Genomic DNA, 20,255 nt, shown 5'->3' with positions numbered 1-20,255 from the left:
CTGACCACAGTCACAAGCCTAGAGCCCAAATGAAGCAGTGCATAGTCACCATTTTATACCACAACAACAAACTCACTGGTGGGATGTGCCTTTTGGGGTTCCGACGAGTGTACACCCTGTGTGCCTTGTCTTTCCGTTTATCTTCAATCGGGTTGGTTGTCTTACACTTCAAGCATCAAAACCATACTGAGGCATTAAATTTCCATATCAACACTTTTCTGTAGACACCACAAAATTATTTCAGAAAGAGCTTATGCTGCTGAAAGAGTGGGGCGCTTATAATTTCAACTGTTGCATGTGAAGCATTAAGGCTGTTGAGTTGTCACTTCGACTTTTGCCAATGCCTGGACTACAATCGACGAAGAGATTTCTTACTTGATAGACGGACTGATACTCGACAGCTTGTTCCTGACTCAGCTGGACGGCGAGATCGGTGAGTGATTGGACAGTACTCGAGTGGAAATTGTATTACTTTATCTTGTTAGTCGAGACTAATCTCCAGACAACTGAAAGGGCCTGTTCGTTTGAACAAGTTCCAGCCCTGGTGAATAGAATGTGGAGCATCATACTGAGACAGGTCATAGATCTGAGCGCCACTGCTACTAAAATCAAAGGTAAGCTATGTACGCTACTTTGGGCCTATGTGCTTCCAATTTTAGCACAGTACATACTTTAATAAGCTGTACAGGAACTTAATAGCTAGCTCACAAGTTACACTGTAACTAGCTGTGCTGCAACAAAAAACTAAACAAACTAGTATTTAAAAAAATGTTAATTTAAAAATGATATAGGGAATAAAAAGTAGTGAAACAAGAATTGAATGATGGTATTACAACATAGCTCAATGGGAAAGTCCCTACTTTGGCACATCAGCTATAATTCTGCTCAATTCCAAAGTAGGGACTTTCCCATCAAGCTATGCTGCAGTACCATTCATTTCTTGTTTCACTACTTTTTATTGCAAAACATTTAATTAACAATTTAGTTTTAAGATACTATACCCGGAATTTTCTCATTTCAGGTTGCCCACATATAGTTTACAGAAGTATCCTGAAATTTCCTATTATCACGATGATGCAATAATAAAAATATTCGCGATAACGACAATGACTTTTCACAGTAATCAATTATTCACAATTATCGCACAGCACTAACTGAAAGGTCTGGTGAAATACAGATCCGATATCATTTCAACGAGCATTTCAAATAGACAGCATATGTAACTGGTGGTTATGTCAGAGGATACGTGCATACATTATGACTGAAAACATTCTAATGAAAACGTGATGTTTTCATAGTGAACAATGGTATTGCAGCATAGAAAGCGCAAGGTGCAGAAAGTAGACCAGGTGATAGATTCCAGCAGAATAGCTGGAAGGAGGAGCCCATCTGTAGTCCAGGTGGCAAATTATACTCCAATCCGCATTTGCTACCTATACTTTTGTATAGGATTCATGATAGTCACTAATTTATGTATATTGGTCATTTTTTGTTCAAGCATATAAGCATTGTGTTACCAAGGCGGTTTGCATGTTAACATCATTGGCATGCATAAATTGGTGAGCACAGAATTTCGACACTAGAAATCATATATGATTTGTATTTCACCAGACCCTTACTCTAGGAAGGGGGAGGGCAGCACCAGACTAGGGGTGGAGCAGGAAGATAGCAAGGGTGGATTTAGGAGGGGTGCTTGGGGTGCTGAAGTTCACCCCCCCCCCCCCCCCTCCAAATTTTAACCATGTGTGAGCTAGGAAGCTTCTAAAGTTGCAGCATAGATGCAATTGCATCTTATACATATGCATGGGAAATGAAAAGATAGAAACAGAAGGAAGAATGGCTAATCTTTACTTAGAATTACTAAGAGGGGTTCAAATTATACTTTTGGTGTGAGTAAAAGTGCTAAAAATCGAAATACTCTAATAGAACAGTCAACCACTCTAATAGAACATCCATCATAATTTTTTTTCGAACAGTTTTTTATTTTTATTTTTATTAAAGCTTTACAGCACAAGTGCTGAAGGTCTGTAGGACACCTGGTCCTACAGCCTGCTCAAAGACATTAGACACTAAGACATTAGCTACTTAAGGTGTGTTTGAAAAGTTGCAGTTGCCAGTGTGTTTTCTTGACCTGTGCACTGCTATCTTACCATTGCTCCAAACATCCTGCCATATACTAATGACTTTCTGAGAACAACTTCTGTCAAATAATAGTGGGTATTTTCAGTTGTTGCTACATTGATGCTTGGGTTACCATGCTTCAGTAAAACAGTGCATGTATACAGTTAACAAGGCTGTAGTATCTGAGAACCATTAGTTTTTTCTTAATCAGTACCAAAGTTCCATGTTGTAATTATCTGAATCTAGCATCAATTGAAGCTAACAAAATTTAATGTGCACTCCCAAACCCCTTGAAGCTCAACTTTATAAGCTCAAATGATACCACAGCATTTATGCTGTCATGTTATAAGGGGTTAGTTGTGGCCAAAACTAGTTGTATATGTAAGTGACATTTGACTCTGGTTGTAAAATTTTATATGGTTATAGGGCCATATAGTTTAAAAAGTCAGATTGAAATAGTAACAGAGCAGTCTGTGGCTATATATATATATATACACTACAAAGTTAAATTTATTTTTGTGTATATTTTAAGTCTCCACAGTGACCTTAAGATCCAGTCCCGTGTATTATGTATTGCCTTATAACCCAATAGCATTTAAAGGTGTAGTTCTGTTTTCTAATATTGCTTACAACTGAACTCGTCCATCTTGTACCACCACAATCTTTCAGTACAATAGAGTATTTGGTTAAAAATAACTTCCGGATTCAATCTTGTGATAGCTATATTGCAAACATTTCCAGAGGAAGCATCACCCCAGACCCCCCTAGCTGGAAAATTCTACGTATGCGTACTCTACACACTGCATGGTGAGTGTATACTTGCCCTCTCAAACCCTCTCTTCATTGTTACTGTTTGGACATTATACAGTTTGAGCCATGAGACTGTAAAACACACTAGCTATACCTTAAGCCAAGCAATACAGTAAATTTAGCGATCTTGTATATTGATGAATTTACCATATAAATTTTATGAATTCGTGAATTGATGTAATCAGTTAGCAAAAAACCAAACTCTAAAATTGCTAAATTTAATGTACCACTAAATTAAGATATTTCAAACACAAAATTAATGGCAAGCATTGATCATGTATAGCTGCATCCTTCTCCTTCCCGTTCTTTATGTAAAGAATATATTTTTAGTTACTGTCGCTGGCTGTGCCCTTATATGACAGCTAGTATTACAACTGTTCTGGAATAATGGTATCATTTCATCATTATTACACTTAGGTGACTCACAATGCTTTAGAAGCATTGTGAATCACTTAAACGAAGTGACATCGTTTTTCAGTCAAAAATATTGTCAAATTTTAATACTGAATAGGCTAAAATTTGCAAAATTTTTCTGTGGGGAACATGCCCCCAGACTCCTCTAAATAGAGCATGCTATGCATGTTGAGTGTGCTTTGCACACTATACCTAGTTGCATTAACCAGTTGTCATTTTTCTTAGCCAACCAACCATTATGTTAACACCTCCCTTCTGAAATCCTAGATCCGCCCCCGGATAACAATGACATTTAGGAACAATGTGCATGTTGCACAGCTAGAATGCCACAGAAGCTGTCCCACATATGAGATCAAGGGGTTGCCAACAGTCTTGGACTCTTGTAATCTATCTGAGGTATATATCCAAGTAGAATTTCATTAAATATTTAGGATTCCTGGAATTACTTACAAAATCAGATATTTTCATTACTGTCTGCTCATTACGGGTGCAAGTGGAGATTTACAATATTTATCAGCCTTTTACGGCAACTACAATTACAATGAAGATGGCTTTGATGATGACTGGGGTAGCTATTACAACTACTTTGGAGTAATTGACTGCCAGATGTTTCTGTGCTAAGGACACTTGTACTCCTGTTGAGACTCCTGTGGTCCCCTGTCTTCTACTGTCCTGTTATTATTATTTATCCATTACTGTGTAAAACTCAGGGGCATTTCTAAGATTTCCGGATAGTTTCCAGATTTCAGTGGTAGTGAGTTATAAGATGTAGGTCTATAGGTGTGGGTATAGGCAAAACGCTTTTAAATAGAACATCTTAGCTTAGGGTAATACAGTATAGTGGATGGGTGCGCCATTAGGGCTGGTTCTTCTATCCTTCAAAAAGGTTTTTTGAAATATCAACTATAAAAGGTGACTCCCTTAGCCACCAGTGGTGTAAAAAATCTTTGATTAGGGAAGCAAAATGGTGATGGGGGTGGGGATGAGAAACTAATAATTAATTTTATGTGGTCTTAATAAATTACTAGTATATTAAAAATTATAAATTTAAAAATGAAGTAGGGTTTCAAGCTATAAAAAGTAGTGAAACAAGAGATGAACAATGGTAGCTATTACAGCACAGCTCAGTGTTAAATCCCTTCTTTGGCATGGTATAACAATTATTTTGTGTTCAATGCCAAAGTAGGGATTTCCCACTGAGCTATGCTGTAATAGCTACCATTGTTCATCTCTTGTTTCACTACTTTTTATAGCTTGAAACCCTACTTCATTTTTAAATTTATAATTTTTAATATACTAGTTTGTTTAGTTTTTTTATTAAAGCATACAGCTAGCTATAAACATGTGACTGTTTTATTAGGGTGACTGCTGTATTAGAGTATATCTAGTCGGCCTGCGAAGAAGTGCTTGCCCCAAAAAGGGGTATGGTCATCATGGTTTCGATCGATTATTAGACTAGAGTATCTCAAATCAGCCTACCAAGTTGAGGGTGTGTAGTCACAAATACAGCTAGTGTAAAAGGGGCGTGGTCATCGTGGTCTCGATCGATAGATCGATAATACGTAGAATAAAGAATGGGCGTGACCTTGTTACTTATCGTGGAGTACTGGTACCTCCGTACAGTCGGGGGCCGTACAGTAGCGTAGTCTAAGCGCCTTAAATAATTTTGTGGCATCTATTATGCTGCTTAAAGAAAGTGTTGATATGGAAAATTAATGCCTCGGTATGGTTTCGTTGGATGAAGAAGACAAGGAGCCTGATTGAAGATAAAAGAAAAGACAAGGCGCACAGGGCGCACACTCGTCGGAACCCCAAAAGGCACATCCCACCCTTGAGTTTGCTGTTGTGGCGTAAAATGGTGACCGTGCGTTGCTTCGTTTGGGCTCTAGGCTTGCGACTGTGGTCAGTGAGTGAGTGAGTGCGTGAGACGAAATCTCGAGTTTTGATGATTTAAAAAAAATTCTATATCCGGCCGCCAGTAAGTTTTTAACGCTACATTTGATGTTAGATGGACTAATATTATTCCGTAAAGGTGATTTTCGTCGTGTAAGAAGTTTCTAAGCTGGTTTTTTAAGGGTGTTATTTTTGGCGGTGCGCGTCACTTTTGATGCAAACCCTACTTAAACAGTACTACCGTACTGTTTGATTTTAAGGTTTAGCTGCTAAATCATTCTTTAATAGTGTTACATTCTACTATTAAAGCCATTGTGAATGTTGTAATAGAGTAGTTTTGACTACTCTATTAGACTACATCTGACTGTTCTATTAGAGTATCTTGATCTTTATAGATTTTTCAGTACATAGCTACCCTTGTTGTCCCTTTTGAGAAATCTGATAGTTTGCTATTACATTGTAACTATACTGCCCCCCCATTTTAGATTCACTGTGTATATTTGTGCTTCCAAACTAAGATAAGCTGGTGTTTTGGCTGCAGCCCATAAGTAAATTTCTAAGGGAGTTTCCAAATCCCAGGAAACCCCCATAAACACGCTCCTGAAACTTGATACAGAAGATGTACATACACAGATAATTATTTTATTAAATCAACTATACAGTGTAGTAGAAGTGAAAACATCTTGGTAAAAAAATTAAGAAATATTTATCAAAATAATGAAATATTTTTGAAATATGTAAATGTTGATAACTTTGGGACCATTTATCTCAAAACTTGCAAATAGCTATAGGCATTAAGATTGGTTGCTCCAGAGACAGTCACATATGTGAGGTCATCAATGCCCTGCAAACTCCAGTTTTGTGAAATTTTAGAATGTTATACATACATATGAAGCTTGCCAATGGTTGCTACTTTCAAGTGCACTGCATGTTATAGCTCACCAATGCTTGAAGGTATGTGTACCAAATTTTTACATATTTTGCAATAGTACTAGAGCATCCACTGTACAAGTAGTCAGCAGTCAAATTTCACTCCATTTATATTTATATGAACATATCCATATCAGGCGAGGAGTAGAGGGTAGGTGTTTACATTAATTTTTAACCTCTCAGAACATCCACTGTACAAGTAGCCTATAGTCAAGTTTAATGCCATTTTAGTTTTACATGACATTAAACATATTAGCTAGCTAGGTGAGCTGCAGTAGGGATGGAGACAAAAGATTGACGTCAAAATGGAAGAAGAATGCATCGAGATGGACTGGCCAACTTTTAGACAGTTAAGAGCTCAACACTGGCTATATTTACTGTGAGGAAATTTACAATGCATGTCTTTTTCTAAAGAAATTAAGTCTTTTGCAGAAGTTTGGCTCACCACTGGACCTGGATAAAGCAGCCAGTAAAAGAATTCCACGTAACTCTGTATTGATTTTGACAATAAAATATAATCAAGTTTTGAATAAAACAGTTTATTAAAATATTTCCCACATAGATATCATTGTTATGCTGCTAGTTCTCTATGTTATTAATGGTACATACAAAACTACATGTACTGAACTTTTAACAAGTCAATTTTGTGTACCTAAATAGGGATAGTACAAGAGTACATATAAATATTATGTACTCTTGGTACTATGTATAAAATTTAAAAATAGCTTGCACCGTACTATTTGTTATTTTAGCTAATTACCTTTTGATGCATGCAAAATATTAAAATTGAATGTATTTCAATACAGTCCTTAAACTTATAGAGATGCACAAAGGTTTATTCTGTGGCTTGAAACTTGTATGTTTATGTATAATATAGGCATGTGGACAGACACACATACACACAGGGACACAGTTTCCCCAAACCAATTTCACCAAGTGCATGGGCACTTACAGTCAGCCTTCAGGGTGTGTACCTAAATTCTATAGTCTACTGCAATGAAAGGAGATATGATTTATATTAGTGCAGCAGTGCAACATATATATAATATATGTTTAGGTTATTTAGCTTTTGCATGTACCTACGTACGTACATACAGTAGGCTGCAAAAAAAAGTTTACGTTTCGTAATTTTAACTACGCTGTAGTAGCGTAATTACAAAGCGTAATTACGAATTATGCTCTATTGGTAACTAGGAATATATTGTATATATGGCTGGTGAAAAACTACTTTTTTGCATAATTACGGATTACGGTCAAAATGTAACTACAGTACAAACATGGTAATTACTTAGTAATCACACCGTAATTACAATTACAAAACGTAAACTTTTTTCTGCAACCTACTGTATATGTGATATTATCATTTTGTGTACTGTGAACTTACATAATTTCTGTTTTGTTCGAATCATAGATATGTATATTGAGAAATTTGAAGGATATGATGATGCTATTAGTGCCTTTACATATGTATTCCGGAAACTTGAAGGTTTATGTGATGAAATAAATTTTGATGATTTTAAAAAGACTTGTAAGCTTAGAGGTGCAGTTAACCTTCCACTGGGATACAAAGAAAAGGTTCAAAGTGCTATAACAGTAGATGACATTTTTGACATTTTAGATAATCCTCTTTACTGTAACTGGTTTAATATACGTCTCCTAAAAACCATAGTAAAGAACACAGAGATCCCAGAAGCAGCCATTGTAATTGAAGCTTATGATCAATGGCTTTGTCCAAAGAAAGTGGAAGATGTGAAGTCATGCTTTGAAGAACTTCAAAAAAAGCTAGCGAAGGAGTGCCACATATCTGAAGTGTGTGCTAAAATCAATACACACAGTGACATGACTGTGGGACAAGTACGTGAATATTGCAAGATGCTAGAAAAAGCCACAAACATTAGTGCTGGATCTGTTACAGCAACTAGCTGTGAGAAGGGTTGTTTAAAGATGAGCTGTGTTATTCCAATGCAATATTCTCTTTATGCACTTGAAATGGCTAAACTGAATTTTCTTAAATTACGTCAATTTCATTTTCAATATATTCAAATTGAAATACGCAAAGTATTTGCAATGGCATATTCTGCTGGATACTTAAGTCCATCCCAAACTAATACTAAAGGTAACATGTTTGTATTATTAAAAGCTTGTCATACACATATGTACATGTACTGCATGAAAAATGTAATAGTGTGCCATGTGTGTACCATTGGTAAGTAACTGAATGCGTACCTGCTGAATCCACAGGATGACTTTTTGTGGCCAAGAAAACTGGCACACCACACCAAAGAAAGCATGATCTTTATGCTTACTTAGCTCCATGGTTCCTTCTCCAAATTGTACATTTTTGTAGTATAGCTGCCTACGAGGTAGGTTGCCACAGGCCATTTAATTGAGTTAATCGTTTACTGTGTGGTAAAAGCACCTAATTATTATGTATACTCAAAAACATGATGGAGATGCTCTATTAGAGCAGTCAGATAATTGCAAAGCTATAAAAAATCTTTGAAATACATTCAATTTGTAAAACTAGCTTAGTGAGTGTGATCATGGTATAGTGCTGCCTTCAAATGCAAGTTGGGCAATAACCACTAACATATAGTTATATCTAGACATTAACACTGGCAGTGATCTCCACAATCTACATTTGTAATTCGTGCCACTTGTAAAGCATAATTTTTACTACAATACAAATGTTTTTACTAAAACTTTTCTACACAATGAAACATTGGTTGCAAAATAATTTTAAAAAAATGTGTGGACTGTGCCCCCCAGACTCCCTGCTCTATGTACCTATTACCCCACTTTTCACTTCCTTTTGCTAAATCCTGGGTCTTATCCTTGTTAAAACAGTTTGGTAAGCTACCAGATATGCATAGCTGTGGGTAGCTGCTTGCTTGCTCATGCTCACATCATATATTATAATTCACCTGCTCTTTGCACCATCTCACTATAATTGTGGCTGTTCTAATATGCCATCTTCGCTATATGTTCCAAAGGTGTCAAATTTTGGTTTATGCTATGACTTTGTACTTGCACATCATATATCATTCTTTTTCATATGTACTGCTGTATATTATACATATTTACATGATCATCCATGCGATGCCTAGTGGCACATATGACATACCTTTGATTTCTAGTAGTGGCAGTATCACAAGTCATTAGTCACTTTTATACTTACCTGGAAAGTAAAATGGATGCAGACTCAATAAGCCACATGATGTTGTGTGAAGGTCTTATAACCAGTGATGATTATGGAATGATAACTACTGCTCCTAGTGATATTAAGATAAATTCCAATATTCTACAATATGTTAGAACCATGGATGCTACAAAATTCCTTAAATTTTGCACTATTCTAAAAAGTATAGATACTCAGAGACATATAGGAGAGAAATTGAAGAAGATTGGTAAGTATTTACATTTGTGATTGTGTACCTAGGCTGGGTATGTCCCTTGAATTCTAAAGATGTGTATGTGTGTGGCACCCGTTTTGCTTGCGAGTATCCATCCCAAACAAAACGGGATGGATACTCACGAGCAAAATGGGTGTCACTTCAGTAAACTTTCTTTAATAGCTTGTACTCTTGCGAGACGACGTTGTGTTTGAGTGGTACCATATAAGAATGATGGAGATACAGGATCCAAACTAGCCTGTCAGTTAATCTGCTTAGTATGTTCTCCACCTTTTCAAACACACTTTATGTAACAACTTTGAACTGTAGGACCACCAGCTGTCCTACAGACCTTCAACACTTGTGCTGTAAAGCCTTAATAAATAGATAAATAAATAGATGATATTCAGTGTTTACTATAGGTGATTATGATTATTACATTACTGGCTCAATAACTTACCCATTCTGAGTGAATTACACACAGTAGTACATCACAGGACATAACCACTTTCTATAAATTAATATAAGTGCCATACCAATTTAAAGGTTAGCTACTGTAAGCCATTACCATGCTATCCATGAATCAATAGTGGAGAAAGAAACAGGACATGGAGTAGGACAAATGTAAGTCCATGTTTAATGTATTGTAGCCAGAGTGGTAGGTGAAAAGGTACATCCCGGACCTAAGCATTGTCAAACAGTGAAGAAATCAGCCCTGTAGCATTCCCCTTAGTCAAGTTATACACTTGGCTGAATGCATCAGTTAGTCAGTAGAGATTTGGCTATATAAAATATTCTGTAGAAACTTGTCAAGGGCATTTGAAGGCATGTTTGGGCTTGTAACCAATGCTGCCGAGTTGTTGTGAAGGAAAAGTGAGGCTGGTTCTATAGTTTATGACAGGAAAATACAAATCTCTGAGATCCACCATGCTGTATGATAATTTCAGCAAATATTTTTCCTTGAATGGGGCTTCATGCAGTTCCTAACCCCTGCACCCCCTACCCATCGCTAATGTACAAAAATTCTGCCACGTGTCTGTGCTAGTTATCATGAGAGTTGTTTGTACTGAGTTGATCATTTGCAGAGACACTTATGATATATATATATATTTTTTTTTGTGTGTGTGCTTGTAACACTGTATAGCTAATGGACAGAACATAGTGGAAAACGAAGTGAAATAGTTAAATTAATTGATAGCCAAGCACTTCATCAGTTTTCCATTAACTCTGATGTCATTCTTTCCCTAGCTAATTGCAATCTGTGCTGGCTAACCAGTCACAAGTTATGCTATTAAAAAAGAAACAAACAAGTGTCATATAGGGGAAAAGTTTTGATGGACAAAGCTTTTGTAGTGGAGGGCAGGCAAACATATTCGCGGTTAGATTTTCATGGTAGAGGAAAGTATGGTGGTACACACTTAAACTACAAATTTAGCTGTTTGTGTAAACAAGGCACATTCCAGACAGTGGCACACAATCATGAGAAATGCGTGTGGCTCACTAGGACTTTCCACATTGTCAAGCAAATTAACACATCAGCCAATCCAAATATTTTATAAGCGGGATAGATACTCATCGCAGGTAGCTAGCAATAGCATTCACGGGGAAATTTTCAGTTTTGAAAAAATAATGCAAAATTCATGAAATTTTTTCATCAAAATTGACCCTATAGGTAGGCACCAGCCTATTATGCTGGAATAATTTTGAGCTTAGTAGGTGCCTGAAAGCATCAAGCATAATGCTAGCATAATAGGCAGAATAATTGTCATATTGTAAGCAAAAATGTATGCTACATGTACAGAAAAGGTTGACTTACAATAATAGAAAAGTCGATACCATCGATATGGCATTAAGTAGTTATCAGACAAGATTGTTATTATAGTTTACAATGCAGCCAAATTCTTAATGCACATGAGTACTTTTTACATTTAACCAGTTGTCCATAAGCCAAAGTTTATCATTATCCATAGAAAGTAACAAAACATTGGAACTGTGGTAAAATTTTTAAGCATAATTATGAGCATAATAGGCAAAAATTTTTAGCACTGCAGTATAGCATAATAGGCAAAATTAAAAGCATAATAGGCTGGTGCCTACCTATAGGAAATAAAAACCATGAAAAGAGAGGTTTCCTATATACCTGCAGCTATACTAGTGGACAACAGGCTGTATATGAATGAAGTAAGAATTAAATATCCACTAGTATAGCTGCAGATGTCCCTTGTTTCATGTCTTTTTCTATGATTCCTACAAATCTAATTTTTTCTTATACCAGTGTCTACAGTGTACTGTAAGGAATGAACAAATGTACAGTTACAACAATCACATTACTCTTGCCAGATGAAGAGTAGATACATACATGTAAGATTTGGTGTGGCAAAGGAAAATTTAGACAGACAGGCAACCTTAATTCCATTTTAAAGAATCCTGAGGTATGCAGAAAAGTCAGTTTTTATCAGTAGGTTGTCTAGCAATAAGTCCTGTTTGCATAGTGTACAAGTACTTTATCCAGTCAGTATGAGAATTCGGAGGATCACATCTCTGAGATATCTGAATTGATTTGACTTACGTCAAGTATGGAGGATGCTCCACCCAATAGGAAGTTCGCCTTCAAGAACAGTTTGAATTTATTCCAAGCCACAACATTATACTGCTTCCTGCATAATGCGCTCTTGTCTGTTGTGTGTTCACACCACCTTTCCCTGTATTAATGATACACTAGTTATGTGTTTTGATGTAATGGCAAAAATGTACAGTATCATTCAATGCATATTCTGTTCCTATTTCTATATGTAGTAAGTGATGATTTATCATTGCATAACACATCTTGTGATCGAGGCAGTGCAGTATGTCAGGATACATTATATAATTTTGAGGTTAGACTCCATGCTGATTTGTTTTTCATGTAAAGATATACTATATAAAGGGCATATTAGTATATTTTAAGAAATATTAATATAAAAAATGAAGTAAGGATGTTTTAACTGAGTGAGATCATGATCAGATATGAATGATGGTGTTGCAACATAGACCTGTCGGAAATCCCTACATTGGCATTTCATAATAACTTTTGTACAATGCCAAAGTAGGGATTTTCTCACACAGCTATGTTGTAGTACCATCATTCATTTAATCTTGTTTCACTAGTTTTCTTAGATCCCTACTTCATTTATTCATTTAAAAAAAAATTAGTTTGTTTTGTTTTGTAATAGCTACAGCTACGTATAATATACATAAGTGACTGTTTTATTAGAATATTAAACATGGCTGTTGTAAATAAGGGAGACTGCTTTATTAGAGTATCTCAAGTGAGCCTCAGTCAATCTGGCGTGAAGTTTAAGGGACGTGGTTGTAGCCATCTTTTTGCCAATAAGAAGTGTATATTTCTATAAGTACAACTAAGTCATTAAGGGGTGTGTCCCTCAATTGTTATTGGTCCAGCTAGATTGTAAAAGGTGTTTTCATGCAGGTACAGCCGTGTACAGTGTCTACCGACTGTCTACCAACTGCAAAAGGCACATGCAGCAGGCAGGAAAACCAAAAATTGGGTTTTAGCAACATTTCAATATCATCATGTGTATGACACTTTAGGTATGAGCTTTGTGCTTCAAACCATACATAACCTATGTTTATCATTAGAATATTGGTTGCCATGTCAACAATATAATCATCATAATAATACTATCCCACTATATGGATCCATGAGATAACTAAAGTGTGTCAATGCTGAGAGTCAACAATCGTGATGTATCAACACCAATATTTTTATATCAGTACACCCCAAACTGAAAACTACAGTTATCAAACAGTGTAGTGGTACTGTTTAGTCACCAAATTCTGCCTCTAAAAACCTGCAAAAAGTACCTTAACAAAATAGTCAGTTAGCGTCAGTGACATTTTCACCATTTCTTTCTCAAGTCTTTTTCTCTGCTACATGTACGTACAACTTGGTGCCATTACCTTTAATCTTGAACCCTTGAAGGCCCCCCTGTTTTTTTTTTGTTTTTTTTTTGCTTTTTTTTTACACAACCTGGCTGTTTTGGCACAATCTATATGTAGGCTCACTTTATGTTGCTTAAAAAAATGTTCAGAAGTAGCCAACTTTAACAAATTGTCAGTGTCAGAGTCAGCAGCCATTTGTTAAATAAATTTTCATATCTGTGCACCAACTCCTATTAATCATGAAATAACCATAAAAATTGTCACTGCCATGAAAGCATGATGTGCAATTTGTCCATGCTACGTACTGTTTTCATGCCCCAACATATAATACCATGTATTGCTTAGATTCAGGAGTACCTCTGTAATAAATCCAGTTACTTACAGACAAAATGTAATAGTCAGCACAAGAAGCCATTCACAAATTAATTGACCACTATGCAGTAGTGGAGAAAGACAAAGGTAAGGGCATTATTGAGGTATTCTTGTCTGAAGGCATCAATAAGTAACAGCTTAGCAGTATTGGCTAGGCATATATAGCCATGCCTTCAAGAGTGACCTGGAGTCATATATGTTGTTAGCACAACTTTCTATTGACTAACACTTACACTGTGAAAGAAATGTGAGGCTGATTTTCAGGTGATTATTTTGGAAGGAAAGCACAAACCTTTGTCATCCTTACTATACAGTACTACCACACTGTATAATCATTTTTGGTGGTATATTTCTGAATTTCTTGGTCTTTTCTACTGTTTAGGTGTGTGTGTGTGTGTGTGTGTGTGTGTGCACTTTGTAAGGCAGCAAAAGTAACAGCTTTGTAGTGTATAAAGCTTTTGTAGACTTCTATATGTATATGTTAAAGCATAGCCATAAGTGCTATATGAAAAATAAAACACGAGGCGTGCAGCCGAGATGCTAATAAAGCACGAGGCAAAGCCTCGTGCTTTATTAGCATCAAGGCCAAGCGCCGAGTACTTTATTTTTCATATAGCACGAGCAAAGCTATGTTTTAAATGATTTATGGAACTTTCTAGTCATGTAGCTTCACCATACACTAGGACTCGTAATTAACACGCGTTGCACGAACTATTAGCAGCCTGAATGCACACAAACTAGTTTAACAAAGTAACTCACGTGCATTTCACCATAGTTTGGCATGGAAGACGTTCATCGCATATTTTGGCAGGTTTTACTCGCAACCCACAATCGATTCTATTGTGAGTCACATGACGAAATATTTCCATGATATCTCCAGGACTTGTCCATTTACATTAACAAACACAACAGCAATGTTACCTTCTCCCACCCTTCATCAAAGCATTTAGGTATGTCTATAAAAGCAATCCAATGGTAGAACTCGTATTGACTGGGGTGATTGATCACTCAGCGCAGTGAGGGTATCAGCCTTCACCGGTGTGGGTGATTAGTCATACTGGCGTGAGCCCCGCATGCTATTAGCCCGCACTAAGGCACGTGGGCAACTGTTCTTTATTGCCGCTTTATTGCACCACAAAAAGTGCTTTATTGAACGAATAAAGGACTCTTTGCGGTGCAATAAAGCACTCTTTGTGATCATGAAGCACTGTTGGCCGGCTGAGAATGTACTTTATGAAATTTAAAATACACTTTTCCTTTGATCTTGTCCACGCAAAGTTCTATAAACATATAATGTTTATTAGATGCATGCAGTATATCTAAACAAAAACAGCCAAGCTCTGAAAAAGGGTGTGACCCTTCCAAATAAACACAAGGATGAAAAATGATGTGAAATCCAAGGTAGCAGCCAAGAAAATGTCTGTAATGGTAGGTTAATGGCAAAATTTAATAACAACAATTCAGGTGAATTTGGTGCCAAGACACCAAATTTACCTGAATTGTCATTATTGAAACTTTTTGCCATAAACCTTCTACCATCACAGACATTTTCTTGGCCGCCACCTTGGATTTCACATCTATTTCACCCTGGTATTTTTGGAAGGGCCACACCCTTTTTCACAGCTTAGCTGTTTTTGTTTAGATATCACTTAATTTTGCATTTGTATACTCCAAATGGCCAGCTTTGGAGCTTCTTTTACTTGTCTTTTTTCTTTGCTGCAGAAAGGAGGAAGAGATCAAGAGCTGAATTGTTATATCCACATTGTGCATTTAAAAAAAGTAATACTGTATAGAAACATTACATGAACTCTTTTCTACAGGTTGGCATGATCAAAGCCGAACTCTCTATGGGGTAAATTGTTTGTAGCTGAACTCTCTACAGGATGACTTGATGTAGCTGAACTCTCTACAGGGTGAATTGTCTTTAATTGAACTCTCTACAAGGTGACTTGCTGTAGCTGAACTCTCTACATGGTGACTGGATTGTAGCTCAACTCTCTATAGGGTGATGTTTTTGTAGCTGAGCTCTATACAGGTAGACTTATAACAGATTTTAAATAACTGGACACTTCAATTATTTCTTAGCTGACTGTTCTATTAGGGGGGCTGCACTATTAAGTGCATCTTAATCTCACACTTGCTACACGGAGTTGGTTTTCATGTTATAACTCAGTGGCTTTAAATCTGATTCTTCTAAACCATTGAAGGACCTTTCTACGATGATTAATCCATCAACAGACCGATTTTCAATTTATTCACCTTAGCGGTTTGTCTGGTAGGCATGGTAAGTAATCATTTTTACTAGTAAATCTTGATTGCACTATTGTTACACATTATTGGTTTTTGCACTGTATCTTCATGGTCTTTAGTTTGATTTCTTTCAAACTACAAAAGGTTTGAAATTCATAAGTTAACCTATCCACATACTGATTTTCAGCTTCTTCCCATATGCAGTTTACCCTGTAGACGTGACAACGTATTGGTGTTATTTTTGTGAATAATTGCCAATAACTCCTTGACTGTTTATTGTCAAACTTGGTACCAAGATGTGTCTTTAAATCCTCCTTTGGTGTACCAAATTTCAATTAAGGCAATTGAATAACCCATTCATGCTTTATGGCAGCTTTTGTAAGTGTGTGAAAAGACGAAGAAAATAATAGAAAAAATTAAGCCAATTTTTGAAGTCTTATAATTATCTTGGTACTATTTTGCTGAAATTTGGTATGTGGACTACTGATGATGCATGGAGGGCATTTCCATAGCAAAAATCATCTTGTACAATTGTAAAGGCAACATGGAGCTACAAATACACAAATACATAACAATTGCGTTCTCTTTCTTCCTGTCAATATACTCATGGTGTGGCATGTCAGCTTCTAACACACTACAGTGTGTCTTGATAATTACATTCACACATATTATGTGTATAGTTATGACCTGATTTCAAATTTGACTTGTTTTATAATGGGTCAAATGGATTGACTGGATTATCGATTGCTTTGACCCATTTCAAACTGGTCAACCTATTCTGCTGCTGTTGCTTCTGCTGATGGTACTTGAATTTGTTCTTGCTGGAATCAGCTGTCTTTTCAATCTTTAGATACTTTTTGCATGTGCAGTTGCCATGTGCAGTTGCCAGCTGATGGGAATCTGTAACTACTGCTGGCATAATTTATTTTAAGCATGAGCATGCAAGTGTTGCTGTTACCAGTAGCTGCTTCTTGTTAACTATATGTTGTATATTTCTGTTAATTGTGACTTATCATCAGCAAGCTATAATATAGTACGGTACATGGAAATTTTAGTGACTGGTCTTCAATCCAGACTTTTTGTGATGCCAAGGTCTGGATACATAGCATTATACAAAATAGAATTATGTAGAATAGATGGGACGTACGAACATGTAGTATGCAATTACATTTGGTATGAATTCTAAGGGAGTATATAAAGGCTCTGCTCTTACATCCAACATTTATTTTGTAATCTCACACCTACAATTTTTTCCTCATTCCCAAGATTTTCTTTCACTGACTATGCTTCACTCAAAGCTTCCTGATGCATTACACAGGACTAACAACTATACCAGAGAGTGCTCAATATTTGAGTGGTCATTCAAATTTTAGATGGCAGTCAGAACTCTGATATTCCTTTTAGACAGTGACAGAAAAGGGTTGTATATAGACAACGAACAATGTTTGAAGTGGTAATGGAACTTTGAAAGGGAACTTGTACTCTAGGTTGTAAATTGTAAAGCTTGTAAGCGTTTCACCCTTAATGCTAATTAATGAATAAAATAATAATGGTAAACAATTATTCTGTTTTTGCCAGATACAACCTGTGTGGTTATTATATGCAGTACCCAGGTAAAAGGCAAGACATTTTGTAGATAGATAGATAGATTGATTTTAAATTTACCCTCACAGTAGTCAGCCCCTACTAAATACAAAATGGTATAAAGTTTTTTTTGGAACAACTGATCACATGAGCCTGTCATAGTTGTCATGGTAATCATATGGAGTCACCACAATCATAACATAGCTAGTACGCACACACCTTGCAATTAATATTGTACAGTTGCAGCTGGTATAGTAGCTAATACACAACTAGTCAGTCATGTAACTGTATGTGCAAACACTTTCAGTATATGGCATAAGGATGCCCATGCTATTTTATCATCATGAAATCCTGAAATGCTGGTTTCTTTTGCTGAATTGCATGCTTGTGATTGAAGGACTGCATCTCCATGGTGAAGAGTCTCACTCCCAAGAAAGGAGGCTCTGGCTATAGTAGAGTGACTGTTCTCTTGCACCATCATGATAATTAAAAGCCACATCATCACACAAACTTACCAACTGGAAACTACACCTGCTTCATACAGTGGCCTGCCAGATGAGACTGTGTACCTTTACCACCACACAAACTACAGGGGAAAGTGGCCATGTGAGATTAATTGCCAGATGGAAACAAGACTACAGGGGCTAGAACGGGTCTACTTGTGGCCAAAAGGCTAGTTGTAGGTGACTTTTGGCTACATAGTTGTAAATTGTGATAAGTTTAGTAAAACCCAGACCAAAACAGCAAGCTGCACAGTCTAAAGTTATGTATATGTATATGTTTTTAATCTCTTTCACAGGGATTTGGCTAAAAGTACATGAAGATCCAATTTTGAGATAATTAATTTTTCCACAATTTGAATTAATATTGCCTTACAATCCAACTTAACTTTTTAAAATTTACCATTCCACTATTATAGTTTAAAATCCAACAAAAAAGAATACCGTCAAACCTTGTAACTGTTAAATTTCATTCCCTTCAGTTCACTATTTCCTTAAAATTACTTCCAGATCTCAATAATTTCTCTCAAATTGCTTCCAAAATCTCATTGCAACTATTTTTCAAAATTTCTTGAATGAGTATGCCCCAAGTCCAAGTATCTTCCCCTTCACTGGCACATTGCTACACAAGTCTGAGTCTCTTCAATCTTCACTTTAACTGTTTGGACAATCATAACTACAAAATACGTACTTTAAACACAAATGCATTTTTTTGGTTTAGCTATGTAGCCACCCTCCCCCCTCCCCCATCTCAGGTTTGAAAAATAGTTCTTTTAGCCAATGCAAGACCATCAAATGTGTGTTAAGTGATTACAAACTTACAGTGATAGTAACTCATTTATATGCCGACCCATTTTAACAGATTTCAAATTGGGTTATGATATCTAATACATCAGTGGTGAACCAGAAGGGACACACTGTCCCTTCCCTTCCTCAAACTGCAGACTTTTATCCACAATTGAAAGATCAAATACTCTAATAGAACAATCACCAGCATGTAATATTGTGAAATCCTTCCGTTTATAAATATTCTATATAGCAAGGTATGCTCATATCTTGTGACCTTTCTTTGCAATTATATTTATTTATTTTTATTTCTTAAGGCTTTACTACACAAGTGCTGAAGGTCTGTAGGACACCTGGTCCTACAGCCTGTTTAAAGTTGTAGCTACAATTCGGATCACAAACCACTCATGGAAATCACTTCTGGAACTGACCATGCAATACAACTCATGTAGTGATCACTTAGAATCATAAATTTGTCACCTTAGATGAAAACTACTCTTACTTTACCAAAAATTAATTTTTCAGCTTCTGGGGGAGAGGGGGAGGGTCAGATTTCTTGTTCCATGTACATACTACCTTCCTGGTGTACCTCCTAACCAATTCTGAATCTGCCCTTATGCATAGGGCTGTACCCAATTCCATATTTTACTGATACTTCAAGTACCACACACTCACCTGGGAAGTATCTGCAAGTACAAGATACCAAGTACCTTGAAGTAGCTACTTCATAGCTGCACACATTTATTAGTCACACCATAAATATATATTGTTTGTGTATTTCATGGTATTTTTGTACAAAGTTTTACATCAATAATGTAGCTTAATACAAGCTCAAGCCACTCAAGATTCACCTGTGTACAAAGAAACTGAGAAATCACTGAAATGGGAACTAGTTCAGCAGCTAGTCTAGTGTTCTTATGTGCTCTACTATTAGTCTAGTCAATCTGCAGGATTTTAAGGGTTAACCCATCACAAATTGCAACAGAATATTTTTCTTCACAGTTCACTTCTAGAAAGTGCTTAGACTAACATACTAAAAATTCACCAAAATTCACCTTGGGGAAATATGCCTAATTTGACTTGTTAAATATGCATGTGACCATTAATTAGTGAAGCCAACGTAGTAGCATTTCTGTTTGCATACCTTTGGCAGTGATTTCTGATAAAGGTACACATGTATGTATTATTTTGGACTTTCAAGGGCACTAGCTAAATGCTGAAGCAAAATTAAGTGTTAACCATGCACAAAGAGATACATATT

At 36.3% G+C, this 20,255-nt stretch overlaps 1 protein-coding gene across 4 annotated transcripts in view; it reads left to right on the top strand.

The window, feature by feature from the left end:
• LOC136269110 (uncharacterized) overlaps window positions 1-20,255 on the top strand; it is a 60,949-nt gene that overhangs the window by 1,228 nt on the left and 39,466 nt on the right. For 3 of the 4 annotated variants that reach the window (XM_066064586.1, XM_066064584.1, XM_066064583.1), the window contains exons 3-5: window positions 7,580-8,284; window positions 9,306-9,575; window positions 12,357-12,436. In XM_066064586.1, the coding sequence (XP_065920658.1) occupies window positions 7,580-8,284; window positions 9,306-9,575; window positions 12,357-12,436 (1,055 nt within the window). Of the gene's footprint in view, window positions 1-224; window positions 434-485; window positions 615-7,579; window positions 8,285-9,305; window positions 9,576-12,356; window positions 12,437-20,255 lie in introns of all 4 variants that reach the window. The other variant, XM_066064585.1, reaches the window with a different exon arrangement.

This window comes from Dysidea avara, chromosome 10 (genome assembly GCF_963678975.1).
Source record: "Dysidea avara chromosome 10, odDysAvar1.4, whole genome shotgun sequence".
Lineage (NCBI taxonomy): Eukaryota > Metazoa > Porifera > Demospongiae > Dictyoceratida > Dysideidae > Dysidea > Dysidea avara.
This window is presented reverse-complemented; position numbering and strand designations above follow the sequence as displayed.